Below are 13226 nucleotides of genomic sequence, written 5' to 3'. Positions count from 1 at the left end.
TATCCACCGTGACCTTTCTTACATAAAATATAAATACAGATCTATGTAGCATTGAAATCATTTAGAGGTAGAGTTATAAACGGCGTTTTCTGCTTCTCGTTTGCATTGGTCACACACGAATTGAAAATACTAGTACAAACTGGGATGCAATAAAGAACTTAAATACAAATAAAAAATGATAAGATGATTTTATTTGTTTTGAATTATTTGATAATGGATGCTAATACGCTATGTCTGTTCCAGTAAAGTAAAAATTAAGATATATATATTTTGTGCTAGTAACAAACAACGGTATTACTATCAGAATTTACTTTCACAATAGCGCTTAACATACAGAATAAGATCTACGCCAGTTTAACAGTCTCTACTAATTATAAAGCTTTTAGTCATAAAAGTATTCATTTCAATATAATTATGCAGTCCAGTTATACAAAAGGTTTTCAAGAAGAAAAATACCGAATACTATACTTTAATCCACTGCACACCCACCGTCTCAGTTATAATTCTTTTTAGTTACCATTTATTTGTTCCTCTGTGTTTCCTATAACACTGATTGCACATTACATTTCTTTTGTCTTTTTCATTTTCAGTACTCTCTCTAAATATGAAATATTAACTATGTTCTGCTCAAAAGATAGTGGAAAGAGACGGCCGATGACTTTATGGAACAGTCTTTCTTTCTTATAAACATCTTGTGAAAGATAAGGATATTATAATATAGTAGGGGGTGGTTACTTTGAATCGGCACATGGGTACTCAATATTCCCTATTTCCTTCAATGTCGACAAGTAACTTATGTAAAGAAACTGCCATTGCCGATAGTAGGGAGTGTGTCAGATATAAACGTTACTACTCTATGTTCCTGTATTCACCAAGCCCGTGTCTGAATTAATTGCTCGTATTTGCCTGTCCTAAATGCATTGCATGATATTAATTAAACTTAAAAAATATTCATAAAAGTATTTAGTAAGCTATACAAACTGTAAATTATTTGAGGCATATTTAAGCTTCTTTTCCAAAAGTAAAATTTAATATTATATTCTTATAAGTAATTTCAGACAAGATTCACGCTCGTCCAGTTACAAGTGTTGGACATAACAGTTCGTTATATCATACAATCCAAATAAAAATACGTACTTTAGCGCAAATGTATAGCACATTTCTTTTTACACTTCATTAAGTGGGCTACGAGGTGTGATTAACGTATAAGGCATAACAATGACCAGGTAAATAAAAATATAAGTCGTAGTTTTGCAAAAATAAAATTATAATAATGTTTGCCGAGGTGACAAGTCTGCGACTGACTGAAGTAGTGGTTCCCCCGTACGTGGACATCCACGAGGACATCACTCTCTGCTGCAGGTTCGACACAGACGGAGAGAAGCTCTACTCAGTCAAGTGGTACAATGACGAGTTGGAGTTCTGTAACCAAACAATTATAATAATATTTACCACAATGTTGCAGAGGTGACAAGTCTGCGACTGACTGAAGTAGTAGTTCCCCCGTACGTGGACATCCACGAGGACATCACTCTCTGCTGCAGGTTCGACACAGACGGAGAGAAGCTCTACTCAGTCAAGTGGTACAAGGACGAGTTGGAGTTCTGTAACCAAACAATTATAATAATATTTACCACAATGTTGCAGAGGTGACAAGTCTGCGACTGACTGAAGTAGTAGTTCCCCCGTATGTGGACATCCACGAGGACATCACTCTCTGCTGCAGGTTCGACACAGACGGCGAGAAGCTCTACTCAGTCAAGTGGTACAAGGACGAGTTGGAGTTCTGTAACCAAACAATTATAATAATATTTACCACAATGTTGCAGAGGTGACAAGTCTGCGACTGACTGAAGTAGTAGTTCCCCCGTACGTGGACATCCACGAGGACATCACTCTCTGCTGCAGGTTCGACACAGACGGCGAGAAGCTCTACTCAGTCAAGTGGTACAATGACGAGTTGGAGTTCTGTAACCAAACAATTATAATAATATTTACCACAATGTTGCAGAGGTGACAAGTCTGCGACTGACTGAAGTAGTAGTTCCCCCGTACTTGGACATCCACGAGGACATCACTCTATGCTGCAGGTTCGACACAGACGGCGAGAAGCTCTACTCAGTCAAGTGGTACAATGACGAGTTGGAGTTCTGTAACCAAACAATTATAATAATATTTACCACAATGTTGCAGAGGTGACAAGTCTGCGTCTGACTGAAGTAGTAGTTCCCCCGTACGTGGACATCCACGAGGACATCACTCTCTGCTGCAGGTTCGACACAGACGGCGAGAAGCTCTACTCAGTCAAGTGGTACAATGACGAGTTGGAGTTCTGTAACCAAACAATTATAATAATATTTACCACAATGTTGCAGAGGTGACAAGTCTGCGACTGACTGAAGTAGTAGTTCCCCCGTACGTGGACATCCACGAGGACATCACTCTCTGCTGCAGGTTCGACACAGACGGCGAGAAGCTCTACTCAGTCAAGTGGTACAATGACGAGTTGGAGTCCTGTAACCAAACAATTATAATAATATTTACCACAATGTTGCAGAGGTGACAAGTCTGCGACTGACTGAAGTAGTAGTTCCCCCGTACGTGGACATCCACGAGGACATCACTCTCTGCTGCAGGTTCGACACAGACGGTGAGAAGCTCTACTCAGTCAAGTGGTACAAGGACGAGTTGGAGTTCTTCAGTTACATGCCGGGCAACACTCCCCACACGCAGATATTTCCTCGTCCAGGCATTGTTTTAGACGTGAGTGATACTTTGGGATAGTCAAACATAAAAACATAATTGAATATCTTAATTTTACTATATAAAATAAATATGAATTTTCTCCAGTTCACCTTCCTCTTATTGCAGCGCCTGAAATCTGACGCTGTAGCAGACTTGACTCCTGAAATCTGGAGTCATGTTCGTCTGAAGAGATCCCCAAAACTCTTTGAATCAATTCGGTACTGAAAACCAACTGTAGCTACGTTATGTTTGTAAAAAATTTGATTTCTCCACCAGGCTTTGGGGTGATGTCTAAAACATCGTAGAGTACCCAATTGCGCTACTGATGAGAAAAGGAGACTACCTCTTCAACTAGATTACACTATATTTTGTAGTCTAGGTGTCCCTGTTCAATATGTCTAGGTTACTGTTTAATATGCTGACATTAAACCCTGTCGTGATATATACATTAACATACAAGATAACTAACATGACAGAATGAAAGTGAACCAGCGATGACAGCAACGAACCCTACGGCCTGTCCACTGTTCAATATACTGACGCTGGAGCCTCGATAACTAATACTACATTGATGATAATTTGGTGCCATATTTTTCATAATTTTTGTGCGTCAACGACATTTCTCCATCACACTATTTATTTGATTTTGTTTTTATAGCTTTGTACACAATCTAAGAACTATTGTTATAAAAAGGTTTTGTATTGTACCAAACGTAATTACATATTTTTTTATATTTTGTTTTGCATTGATTAACTAAAACTTTGTTGTTCATATACATTAGTATGTTATCGCCTCACTTGTTATGAAGCAATACTTAACATATGTAACTTTAGGTGTTAAATGTTAGTTTGTGTTTTAATATTGTTTTGTAATTATATTTATATCACATAAATTCAATATATAAATTCAAACTTAATACAATTTATAGATACATTTCTTCTATATTTGCGTTACATAACGTTTCTAAAGAATGAAGTATGACACTTTATTTCCAGTTAATTGCGTTATTTTCTATAAATAACCTTATAAGTTTTCATCGAGATAAAAAATAATATATGGGTTTATATTATATTATATGCATGTTTATAATACTTTATATTTATTGTGTAACTATTTGTAGCTGTTCCGGGCCAACATCAAGGGAAAGCATACATTACATAGAGAGCAGTTTTAAACTGTACCTCAACTTCAAAAGTTGATTGTACGACCTGGAGTGCTGAATAAACAATCGTATTGTACTGTAGACAGTCGTGTATGATAAATAAATGTTACCTTATATTTTACTTAGCACATTTACTGTATGTGTATTCTTCTCAATTTTGTATTACTGTACACTTATTCTGCGAAAAGAAGGAACCATTTTATGTTGTATTTAAGCATAATATAGGTTTTATTCAATATAAATAGGAACATTTCACAAACAATAAAGCCATCAAGTATGGGGAAAATTCTTAGTTGCGATAGTTTTTGTACAGCTCAAAATTTTGAGGCAAAAGTTAAACATACCTTTTCACAGCTATATATTTGTTAATATTATTAAGGATTCAACAGGTTCTTCTAGAAATCGTGTCGTATATTTATTTATCGGTCTTATTATTCTCGATAAAAAGATTGTAGGGACTTGAAACGTGGTACGTAGTTACCCTTGACCCAAGGAAAATGAATATATTAGTTTGGGGTCTAGAGGACGAAAGTCACCAAAGATAGGCTACCGTCAGCGCCTTTATGATGCCATATAGGTATTCTGTGCGTATTACTTACTATATACGAATATAGTTGTATTGTTCATATGTATGTATTTTGTGCGTCGTTGCATCGCTTTATTTACGATTGTGAAAATTGGTTAAAGAATCTCAAATTGAACAATGGTTAACCTGTGAAGAAATTATAGCAATTGGTATAATAATTTAAGTCTTTCGCTTCCCATCAATTTCACCGTCGACCGAAACTGGCGTAACTGAGAACTATAACTTAATGGTTTATATGGCATGTACGAAATATTTATTTATCGATTAAATAAAAGCACTGACAGATAATGTAGTTCTTCAAGGAAATTCTTCTCTCGTTTTCCTGAAATGTAGGTCACGTTATTACGCAATGTAAATTAGTCCTCGGCTATTAGGCTATTATTAAACATATATATTATGATTATGTTTTTGTTGTAAAAAGAAAACTTTAGTTGTAATCTTTCATTAATTTGAGAACGCTACAGTGTGGACCGCAAGTTTTTAAGTTAAAGTAAGATAATCGACTGTAAATATGTAAATTTTCTTGTAAGTTTAAGTTGTGCTAGCCATAGCTATTTAATTTTATGGCTAGTAATTCCAAGTATGTATATTATTATTTTCATTTGTAAATACTGGAGGAATAAATGATTATTGATTATTGATTATATAGTTCAAAATCCAAATTTCCAGCGATAAAAATCAAGTTATTAAGTATTATAGAAATGTATTTAGTAAAACAACTCAAAATTTAATAAATTAAGTTTATTTATAATCAATGTATACTAAAAAGTTACCAAATAAGTTACATTAAATAATTAAAACCCGAGACCAGTTCATCATTTGATTTGGCTCACGATTCCTGTGATTTTCTGCCATGTACGGAAACCTATCTAGAAATCACGTTTTAATATTTTGAAACGTATTCACTATCGTAAGGTGCATATTTTCAACGTATAAAAGAATGTAGAGTCTAACTGAAACAAACTTGTTTAGTGAAAAATGTACAAAATGTCCATTGTGTATGATAATTATTTACTTACAACATATCACTTGTAATGTAAATAACAGGGAAATCCTCCCAAAGATTGTAAATCCAGACCGATCAACCGGGCGAACAATTTATGGCGAGACGTAGATGGATTTAAATAATTATTTAGCGTTGTTGTTGCACCTCGATTTAATTGGCAATTCGGGAATAGGCGTATCCCGTAGGTGCAGTAACTCTGAACAAGATACTCAGCAGTATAAAACATTCCATGATTTGTTCATGCTATGTAAATATTTATATCAGCTTTGCAATTTTAATAATACGCAAATATTGTAGTTTTCACAACGAAGTATTTGTTATTGATTTATATGAATTTTCCTCGTTGATATATACAAGAACACTCGTAAATACACAGGTGTGACATTTCCTATGTCATAAAATGTGGAAAAATCTAAATGGGCACTGAATTTCAGTCTTATTATTAACATAAACTATAGGTATCAGTTCTAATTCTATTATTCTCCGCTCTGACACAAGGATAGCTAAAAAGTTCTTTATTTAGTATTGGTTCCTTTCTTGACTTTTTTCTACTCTATTATTCACCCTTACTCACTTCCATTCTCCCCCCCCCCCCAAAGTGCCCTGGGCTGATAGTTTGGTTCTTCAATCTTTTCTTTTATTTTATGATTGTTTTCATGATTTCTGACTTTGATGTCTACACGTTTCAAATAAATCTATGACTTCAATCTGCCTCATCTTGGATCTTTCCTAATTGTGGCTCAGCTCTTTAAAAGTTTTTTCAACCTGATTTGAATAATTCCTCTGTTGATAGTTTGTTACTTATACAATTTGAATAATTGAACATAAGATCATGCAATTAGTTGATTCTAAAACTAGTTTGTTATTTGACCTTAAGACTCTTACTTACTAGTAAATGTGAAATTACTAAAATGTCAGAAACAATTAAGTATCTCGAATTTTGCAAATACAATTATGTTAACTTATAAATGTTTGCTAGTAAAATATTTATTTTTCTTTCAATTTTTTACCCTTATTTTGAAGGTATTTAATAAAAAAATATAATTCTAAAAGAATAATACTGATTTATTATTTTTAACTTTCGATAACTTGCAAAGTTGCAAGTTAGTTTGAGTAAATTTTAGATTCTTCTTAATTTTGTATTCTTGATCTCGGATATCAGGATATTTTTAACAGTTAACATTATCATTTTCTGAAATCTTGAATCTTTCTAAACCAGATACCGAGATATTGTACATTGATATTTATATCACTGCTTATGTGTTTACTAACAACTTCAGGACCAGTACAATTTCAGTAATTTAACTGAGGGATGCTTCGGATACATACAACGCCCACTGAGGGAAAGTCGAAAATATTCTGGTGATACAATTATAAACGTATATTACAAAACTGTAAATCCCATCATGTGGAAGATCAATAAATATTCATGCAGTAAACATTTACGTGGCGCGTAACACGCCTCGCTAAGGGTGCATTTTGCTCACGTCATTCTCGAGATGTCTTGTGAACAGTAGGACAGACAGACAATACAGATAAGAGATATATACATCCCCTGCAGACAATTGTGTCACCCTACTGACTGATAGGCTTCAAAATACTCAGCAAAATGTATTATTGATCCTTTAAAATTTTCACTTAATCCTATTCAAAATGTAATGTAGAACACGAAAATTACGTCATTTACTCAAATCAGTTTACAGGTAGTCGAGAAATTGCTGTAATATTTTTAAAAATATGGTTATTTTAGAAAAAATTAAAATAATTCTTTTTGAAGCCAAGTTTTTGACTTGGAACCTCTTACATGCATCATTACACTACATTTACTTTGTAATTTCACCCAAAAAGTTTTGTAACACTGATGACCAGCCACCCTGTATAACTCTTTAGAACAGTTTGCTATAAAGAACAAATAAATTAACATAATACATGCATAATTAATATAGCGTAAAATCTTAATAAAATAAGGAATTAACTCAAATTTATTAGTTTTATAATATTTTACGATCCAAAATGTAGAATATCTAGAATTTTAGGATGATATACAAAAAAACTTTACTATTTATCATCCCTACAATTTTGTGTAACCTATTAATTTGAATCCTGTTAATTTAAAGCATTGAACATTAAAAACTCTAAGCATGATTTAAACCGTTTATTGATTCATCTAACTACAGACAAAATTGTGTTCAATTTTCTTTGCCATCTCATAATATGAAGTATGTACTGTACGAAGAATTCAATTTACACCATAGGAAATAATGAAAACTCTTTATAATACATTACAGCAGTTACCTTCACATAATTGCTCCTCATGTATATCAGTAGTGTATTAGTTACTAGTAAACCAATTGATTTGTCTATGTACAGGAAACCCTGAGTGACAAGACCAGTGTAACGCTGACAGCGCTGAGCTTCAACACTAGCGGGACGTACAGGTGCGAGGTCTCGACTGAGGCGCCTAGCTTCAAAACTGTGTTTGCCAGCAACAACCTCACTGTTATGGGTAAATAAGTTCAAACTGGTTCAACCCCTACACTATGTTGTAGATGCAAGATAAGGCAGAACACCCGTGCTGTATGTGTAATAAAAATACCAAGCAATTTAAAATTATTTTCTTATTTTACTCAATATAATTATTTGTATTTTTTTCAATGATCCAATTTGGAGATTGGGAGTGAATTTCCATACATTTAAAAATACTAACTTAGGTTATGTGATTCGCCATTTCTAATTTAACATTATATTGATAATTTTAGCAAACATAAAAGTTAATTATACGATATATATATATATATATATATATATATATATATATATATACAATAAAACTTCACCTGTTTGTTCCAGTCCTGCCAACGTCGGAACCCGAGATAGTCGGAGTGCAAAGGCGTTACTATCTGGGTGACCACATCAACACTACTTGTACCTCGGCTTGGTCTCACCCAGCGCCGTCTCTGTCCTGGTACATCAACGGTGCCAAGGTGGGATGATATCGTATTTCACACCTCCCTCCCGCCTCCCTGGATTGTTGTGATGTAAACAGATCTACTCTCAAACAATAAATACTTACAGACTATATGCAGTATCTATTTATAGAAACTAATTACATAAAGATAATGTGCCTACCTACCTACATCTATCATTAGTTCCGTATTTGCGTACTGTTATAACTTTACAGTGTAAGACACATTTAAGACGAGTTAGAAATATTTTGATTTAATTTTTGTTAGCTCATTTAAATATTTTCAATAAATAAATCATCTCATGTCGTAAAGCCTTACTGTTTTGTATACATAATTACGTGTGTGCTCTGAGGAGTAAATGAAGAAGACAGTCAGAGAGAGAGAGAGAGAGAGAGAGAGAGAGAGAGAAAGTTTGCTTTTCCCTTTTTAATGAAGAGATGGTAAATTATTTTTGTAATATTCAAAATTTATTAAGCGTTTACGCGGTTAGGACAAGTTTTCAAACGTAGAGCCTAGCTGCTGCATAAATTTATATGTAAACTTCCTCAAGATATAGCAGAAGTGCCACTTATTTTCGTTCGTGGCATATGTGATGTTCATTCAAATAAATCTTCATCTCCGGAACTATTTCTAAACCATTAAACATATAAGTTGAATTCACAGCCAGTGGTTTGGAATCCTGATGTCGGAAGGCGAAATAGCGTCTATAAAACGTACGTATAGTTAATGTTCATGTGAAATTCCATAAGAACTGTTTTATTAGTTTCCAATATAATACATGATCGGTAGGGTGAACCATAAAATCGGAGTTCTTTCTTAATGATTACCATGATGTAATTTTACAATTAATTAATTAATCCCCTTGGCAATTAATGGAGCGGTTAATTATAGTTTAGTGGCTGTAAGTTGAAATAGCTTTATTTAAATCCTCCAGAAAGGTCTGAAAATGTAGGTTGCGATCGTAAAATCATTAAGAGTATTACATATAAATGATTGCTTTACTTTATGACTAGACTACGCCATTAATATGACCACCTTAACAAAACGTGACTATTTGAAACTACTAAAGAATTAATTTACTAAATAAAAATAACTAATAGTAACAAATCATACTGAATGTTAAAAAAATACATTTTGTTAAACAGTACACAAAGTATATAAATTCTACTAATGAATACCAGTTCAGGTAAATATTTTACAATCCCGCTTTGAAAAAGCTATTAATGTGCTACATGGATACAATATAGTTTTCAATTTAAAACATATCTAGAATTCCACTTATATAACACGCAATCGATGTTGTACTCATTTAAAAGTATACGATACTAATATTATTTTACACAATAATATTGATAAGATAACTAATGGACAGTAAATTTAGTGGTGAGCTTTCATTAAGATCAAATCATACAATGGTTTCAGATACTTAACCAGGCACGGTTATTAAATCACAAGACAAACTTAGGAAAGATTTTCATTCATGTATACTTTTAGAAGTTTCTAAAAGGAGTAATACACAATGACTTCCAAACTTTGCATTTTGTTTTGTTGTGTTTGTTGTTATGTTATGTTTATACATCTAATTCTTTGGGTAGGCGGATCCAACACGGTTGGTACAGTATCCCCTGGTCTCCAGTCATGGTTTGTTCTCCCAGTCTTTGGGTCTCAGTTTTCTCCCAGAGAGACGACACTTCCAGGGTCCTTACTTCGCCCTGGAGCTGCGCTGTCGCGTCACCATCGACAATCTGCCCCCCTGGGAGCGCCTGGTCACTCCCCGACTCCACGTCGATCTCACTAACCAGAAGCTGTCCATGGTTCTCAGTCAGGGTAACTCACTTTAATTATTGTGATACAAAACTTAGAGTTAATAAACAATATTTTAAATGACATAGTGAACTAAAATAGATTAGAATAGTGCTTCCGGCTCAGTTCGAGGAGGTGGGTAGATTTTGTGAAAAATGAAATATTAATTTAGTTACTGTGGGATCTAATATATATTTATATTACATATAAGTTGAAACGAGATACACACAATTGTTTATTCGAAACATTTAAGGAAATTGGGAGAATCGATGTACTAAACGTCTAATGTGTCGGACTCGATCTGAAGCCGAGATAGCGCAGTTAAAAATCATGTTTAAGACTGTAGCATATTTTATCAGTACCGTCGAAATTTTTCTGTATCGACTCTCTTACTTTTTCTATTTGATAGGATCCTCGCACTGACCTGTGGCTATAAGGCTTGAAAGGGGATCGGATTATCCTTACAAAAAAGAAACACACTTTCGTTTTAAATCTTTAGATCTGTAGGTCTATAAATAACGGAGTTGATATTTTTTAAGATTAAAAGGCCGCTATATTGGAGAAATATAGTTGTCAACATGTTTATGCATACAAAATTCGAATCTTGACCCAAGAAGTGAAGAATTTAGTTCAAAACTGTTAAATGTCCAGAGACCAGTCCTTCGTGAGAACCTCCAGGGCAAAGGCAACGGTGGACCTCTAAAATAAAATACCTGGAAATAGTGTTAAACAGCTTCTTCACTACCACACCGGCCGCCATCGCCCGCATGAACTTGCAGAAAGCCTGCTGCAACGGTGTCTCTTTGCTGTTAAAGAAAACTTATATTTCATTCGTTCAGTCCTTACGTACACCACGCCTGTCCGGTGTCCTAAAATATCGGCTCGATTAGTAAAATGTTAGGAGCCTTTCAAAACTTTACTCTGCGTTTCCTGACCATAGATCTACCGTCGATCCGCATACCCAAGCATGTCGGCTCTATTGGGCAGCTGAACAGTCTGAGTGGGACCACGTCAAAGATTGTGGTTTCACGGAAGGTTGCCCCGCCCCGGAAACTGCAGAGACCTAGGGCAATGTTGGACGACCCGCCCTATGCAACATCTATACCCGGCAATCATTAATTCAACGACTGCCCATCCTACCTAATCACGCTCTATATTGAACTCCTCTCTCCAAGCAAATAAACGAGAAGTTAGGTTGCTCACCTTCCCTACCTTACAACAGATAGGTGTTCATTTCTCATTCAACACATTCGGATTATTTCCCAGACCTGTCGACCTGTATGAAGTCTGGAGTTTAAGGACTCAATATTGACACCTACACGCCGGTGAAGTTGCCAATGGCTGACACCAGCGACCATTCTAGCCGCCACACTGGGGCCCCCACTTCTCCTATATGGCATTACCGGTCTTATGTAAACATACATAAAGAGTAGTATATTGTTGCAATCAGCTGTAGAGACTCCTTGTTGTCAACTGTAATGGTCCTGTCAGCAGCCATTCCCATTGTCACCAAATGGCATTGGACCCTCACTTCACCACTATAGCATTACCTCCAAAGTATAAACTCTAACAGATTGGTATATTGTTCCAGCTAGCTATAGAGACTCCCTGTTGTCAACTGTCACCGCCCTGTCAGCAGCTATTCTCGCCGCCAGCACGTGACATTGGACCCTCACTTTACCACTATAGCATTACCTCTAAAGTATAAACATAAACAGAGTGGTATATTGTTGCAGCCAGCTGTAGAAACTCCCTGTTGTCAACTGTCACCGCCCTGTCAGCAGCTATTCTCGCCGCCACCACGTGACATTGGACTATCACTTTACTAATCTACCAGTAACTCACGTGTTTATCTGATACAATACTTATTTTTTACTTTTTATAAAACTTGCTCAATTAGTAAATATAACTAAATATGAATGTATATAGTAAACAATGCTAACTCTTGTATTTTTAAATAAGCTATTTTGTTTCATGTAAAAAGGCAATAAATGTTATCGTGAAGTATATAAATGGTTTATTTTATTCCATATTAAAATAAACAAAACGTTGGGTGTTAATATTTTGAGTATAATATTATTCCGGTTATGAGAATGCTATAGATCTTCAATATAAGTAATGAGGCAAACGATTGCCAAATTTAAACTTTCTGAGGTATCGCGAACTTGGCGAATATGAGTGAGTGGTTGCTAGCTTTGCCTTTTATATCCATACGAGTAGAGATAAAGATAATTTGTGTATATAATAACACTTTTCTCATTTCAAATATACCAGTATATACGAGTACCATAATGTACGATTTTTTTCCTTTTCTAGTGCAATAAGGTGAAGATATTTTAAGTTATTATCTTTTGTGCAGATTGTGTATCCGTGAGTCCAGGTCTGCCGCAGAGCTAGATCATTGTATGATGCGAAGTTTGTTTTTATTTAATAAATATTGAACCATATCATATAGTAGTGAATATACGAGTACTTCATAGCTGGACTAATCTTGCTCATTATGTTCTTAAATAATAGATTTTAAATAATCTACTACTGATTATAACCAAATCAAACGGCATCCTCAATCACAAGAAGTCAAATAAAACTCTGAGTAGGGATACGCAGAAGTGTCTGAGACCAAACACAGGAACTTCTCTCAATCACCTAAGAACAAATAGTTTTTATCTGATTCAGGTTTTACTTTAATTTTCAGTCGCTCTTAAACCACATATGCTTAATCACTCCAATTGTTATACACAAGTTTAGGAACATATTATTCAAGATTAAGTATATGTGTTTCATAGTATACATTTAGTATGTATATAGATATAGAAAGATAAAGTAATCAAGTTTATAATGGTAGGTTTTAAACCTTCTCCCTGTTTATAATCATCGTATAAAATTATTTTTAATCTCTGATAGCTGCACTTGCTTAGGCGAGTGGTTAAAATAATGTATTGAAATTAAATGTATCT

At 34.6% G+C, this 13226-nt stretch overlaps 1 protein-coding gene across 1 annotated transcript; it reads left to right on the top strand.

Annotated features, from left to right (window-relative positions):
* Positions 1-1689: 1689 nt before the first annotated feature.
* Positions 1690-12272, top strand: LOC124361219. Its single transcript, XM_046815262.1, has 10 exons — positions 1690-1726; positions 1830-1922; positions 2012-2104; positions 2194-2286; positions 2376-2493; positions 2541-2763; positions 7871-8006; positions 8351-8484; positions 10062-10293; positions 12006-12272. The coding sequence occupies exons 1-10, from the start codon at positions 1690-1692 to the stop codon at positions 12074-12076; spliced, it is 1230 nt and encodes a 409-aa protein (XP_046671218.1). The 3' UTR covers positions 12077-12272.
* The last annotated feature ends 954 nt before the right edge of the window (positions 12273-13226 follow it).

Source organism: Homalodisca vitripennis, chromosome 4 (assembly GCF_021130785.1).
Source record: "Homalodisca vitripennis isolate AUS2020 chromosome 4, UT_GWSS_2.1, whole genome shotgun sequence".
NCBI lineage: Eukaryota > Metazoa > Arthropoda > Insecta > Hemiptera > Cicadellidae > Homalodisca > Homalodisca vitripennis.
Note: the sequence above shows the minus strand (reverse complement) of the source record. Positions and strands in the feature narration are given on the sequence as shown.

Excerpts from the sequence above, each read along its gene's own strand:
- LOC124361219 (XM_046815262.1), top strand. The coding sequence starts at position 1,690 with ATGTGGACATCCACGAGGACATCACTCTCTGCTGCAG. Across the intron at positions 1,727-1,829 it reads GACATCACTCTCTGCTGCAG|AGGTGACAAGTCTGCGACTG; the intron begins GTTCGACACAGA and ends ACAATGTTGCAG. Across the intron at positions 10,294-12,005 it reads GTCCATGGTTCTCAGTCAGG|CCAGCTGTAGAAACTCCCTG; the intron begins GTAACTCACTTT and ends ATATTGTTGCAG.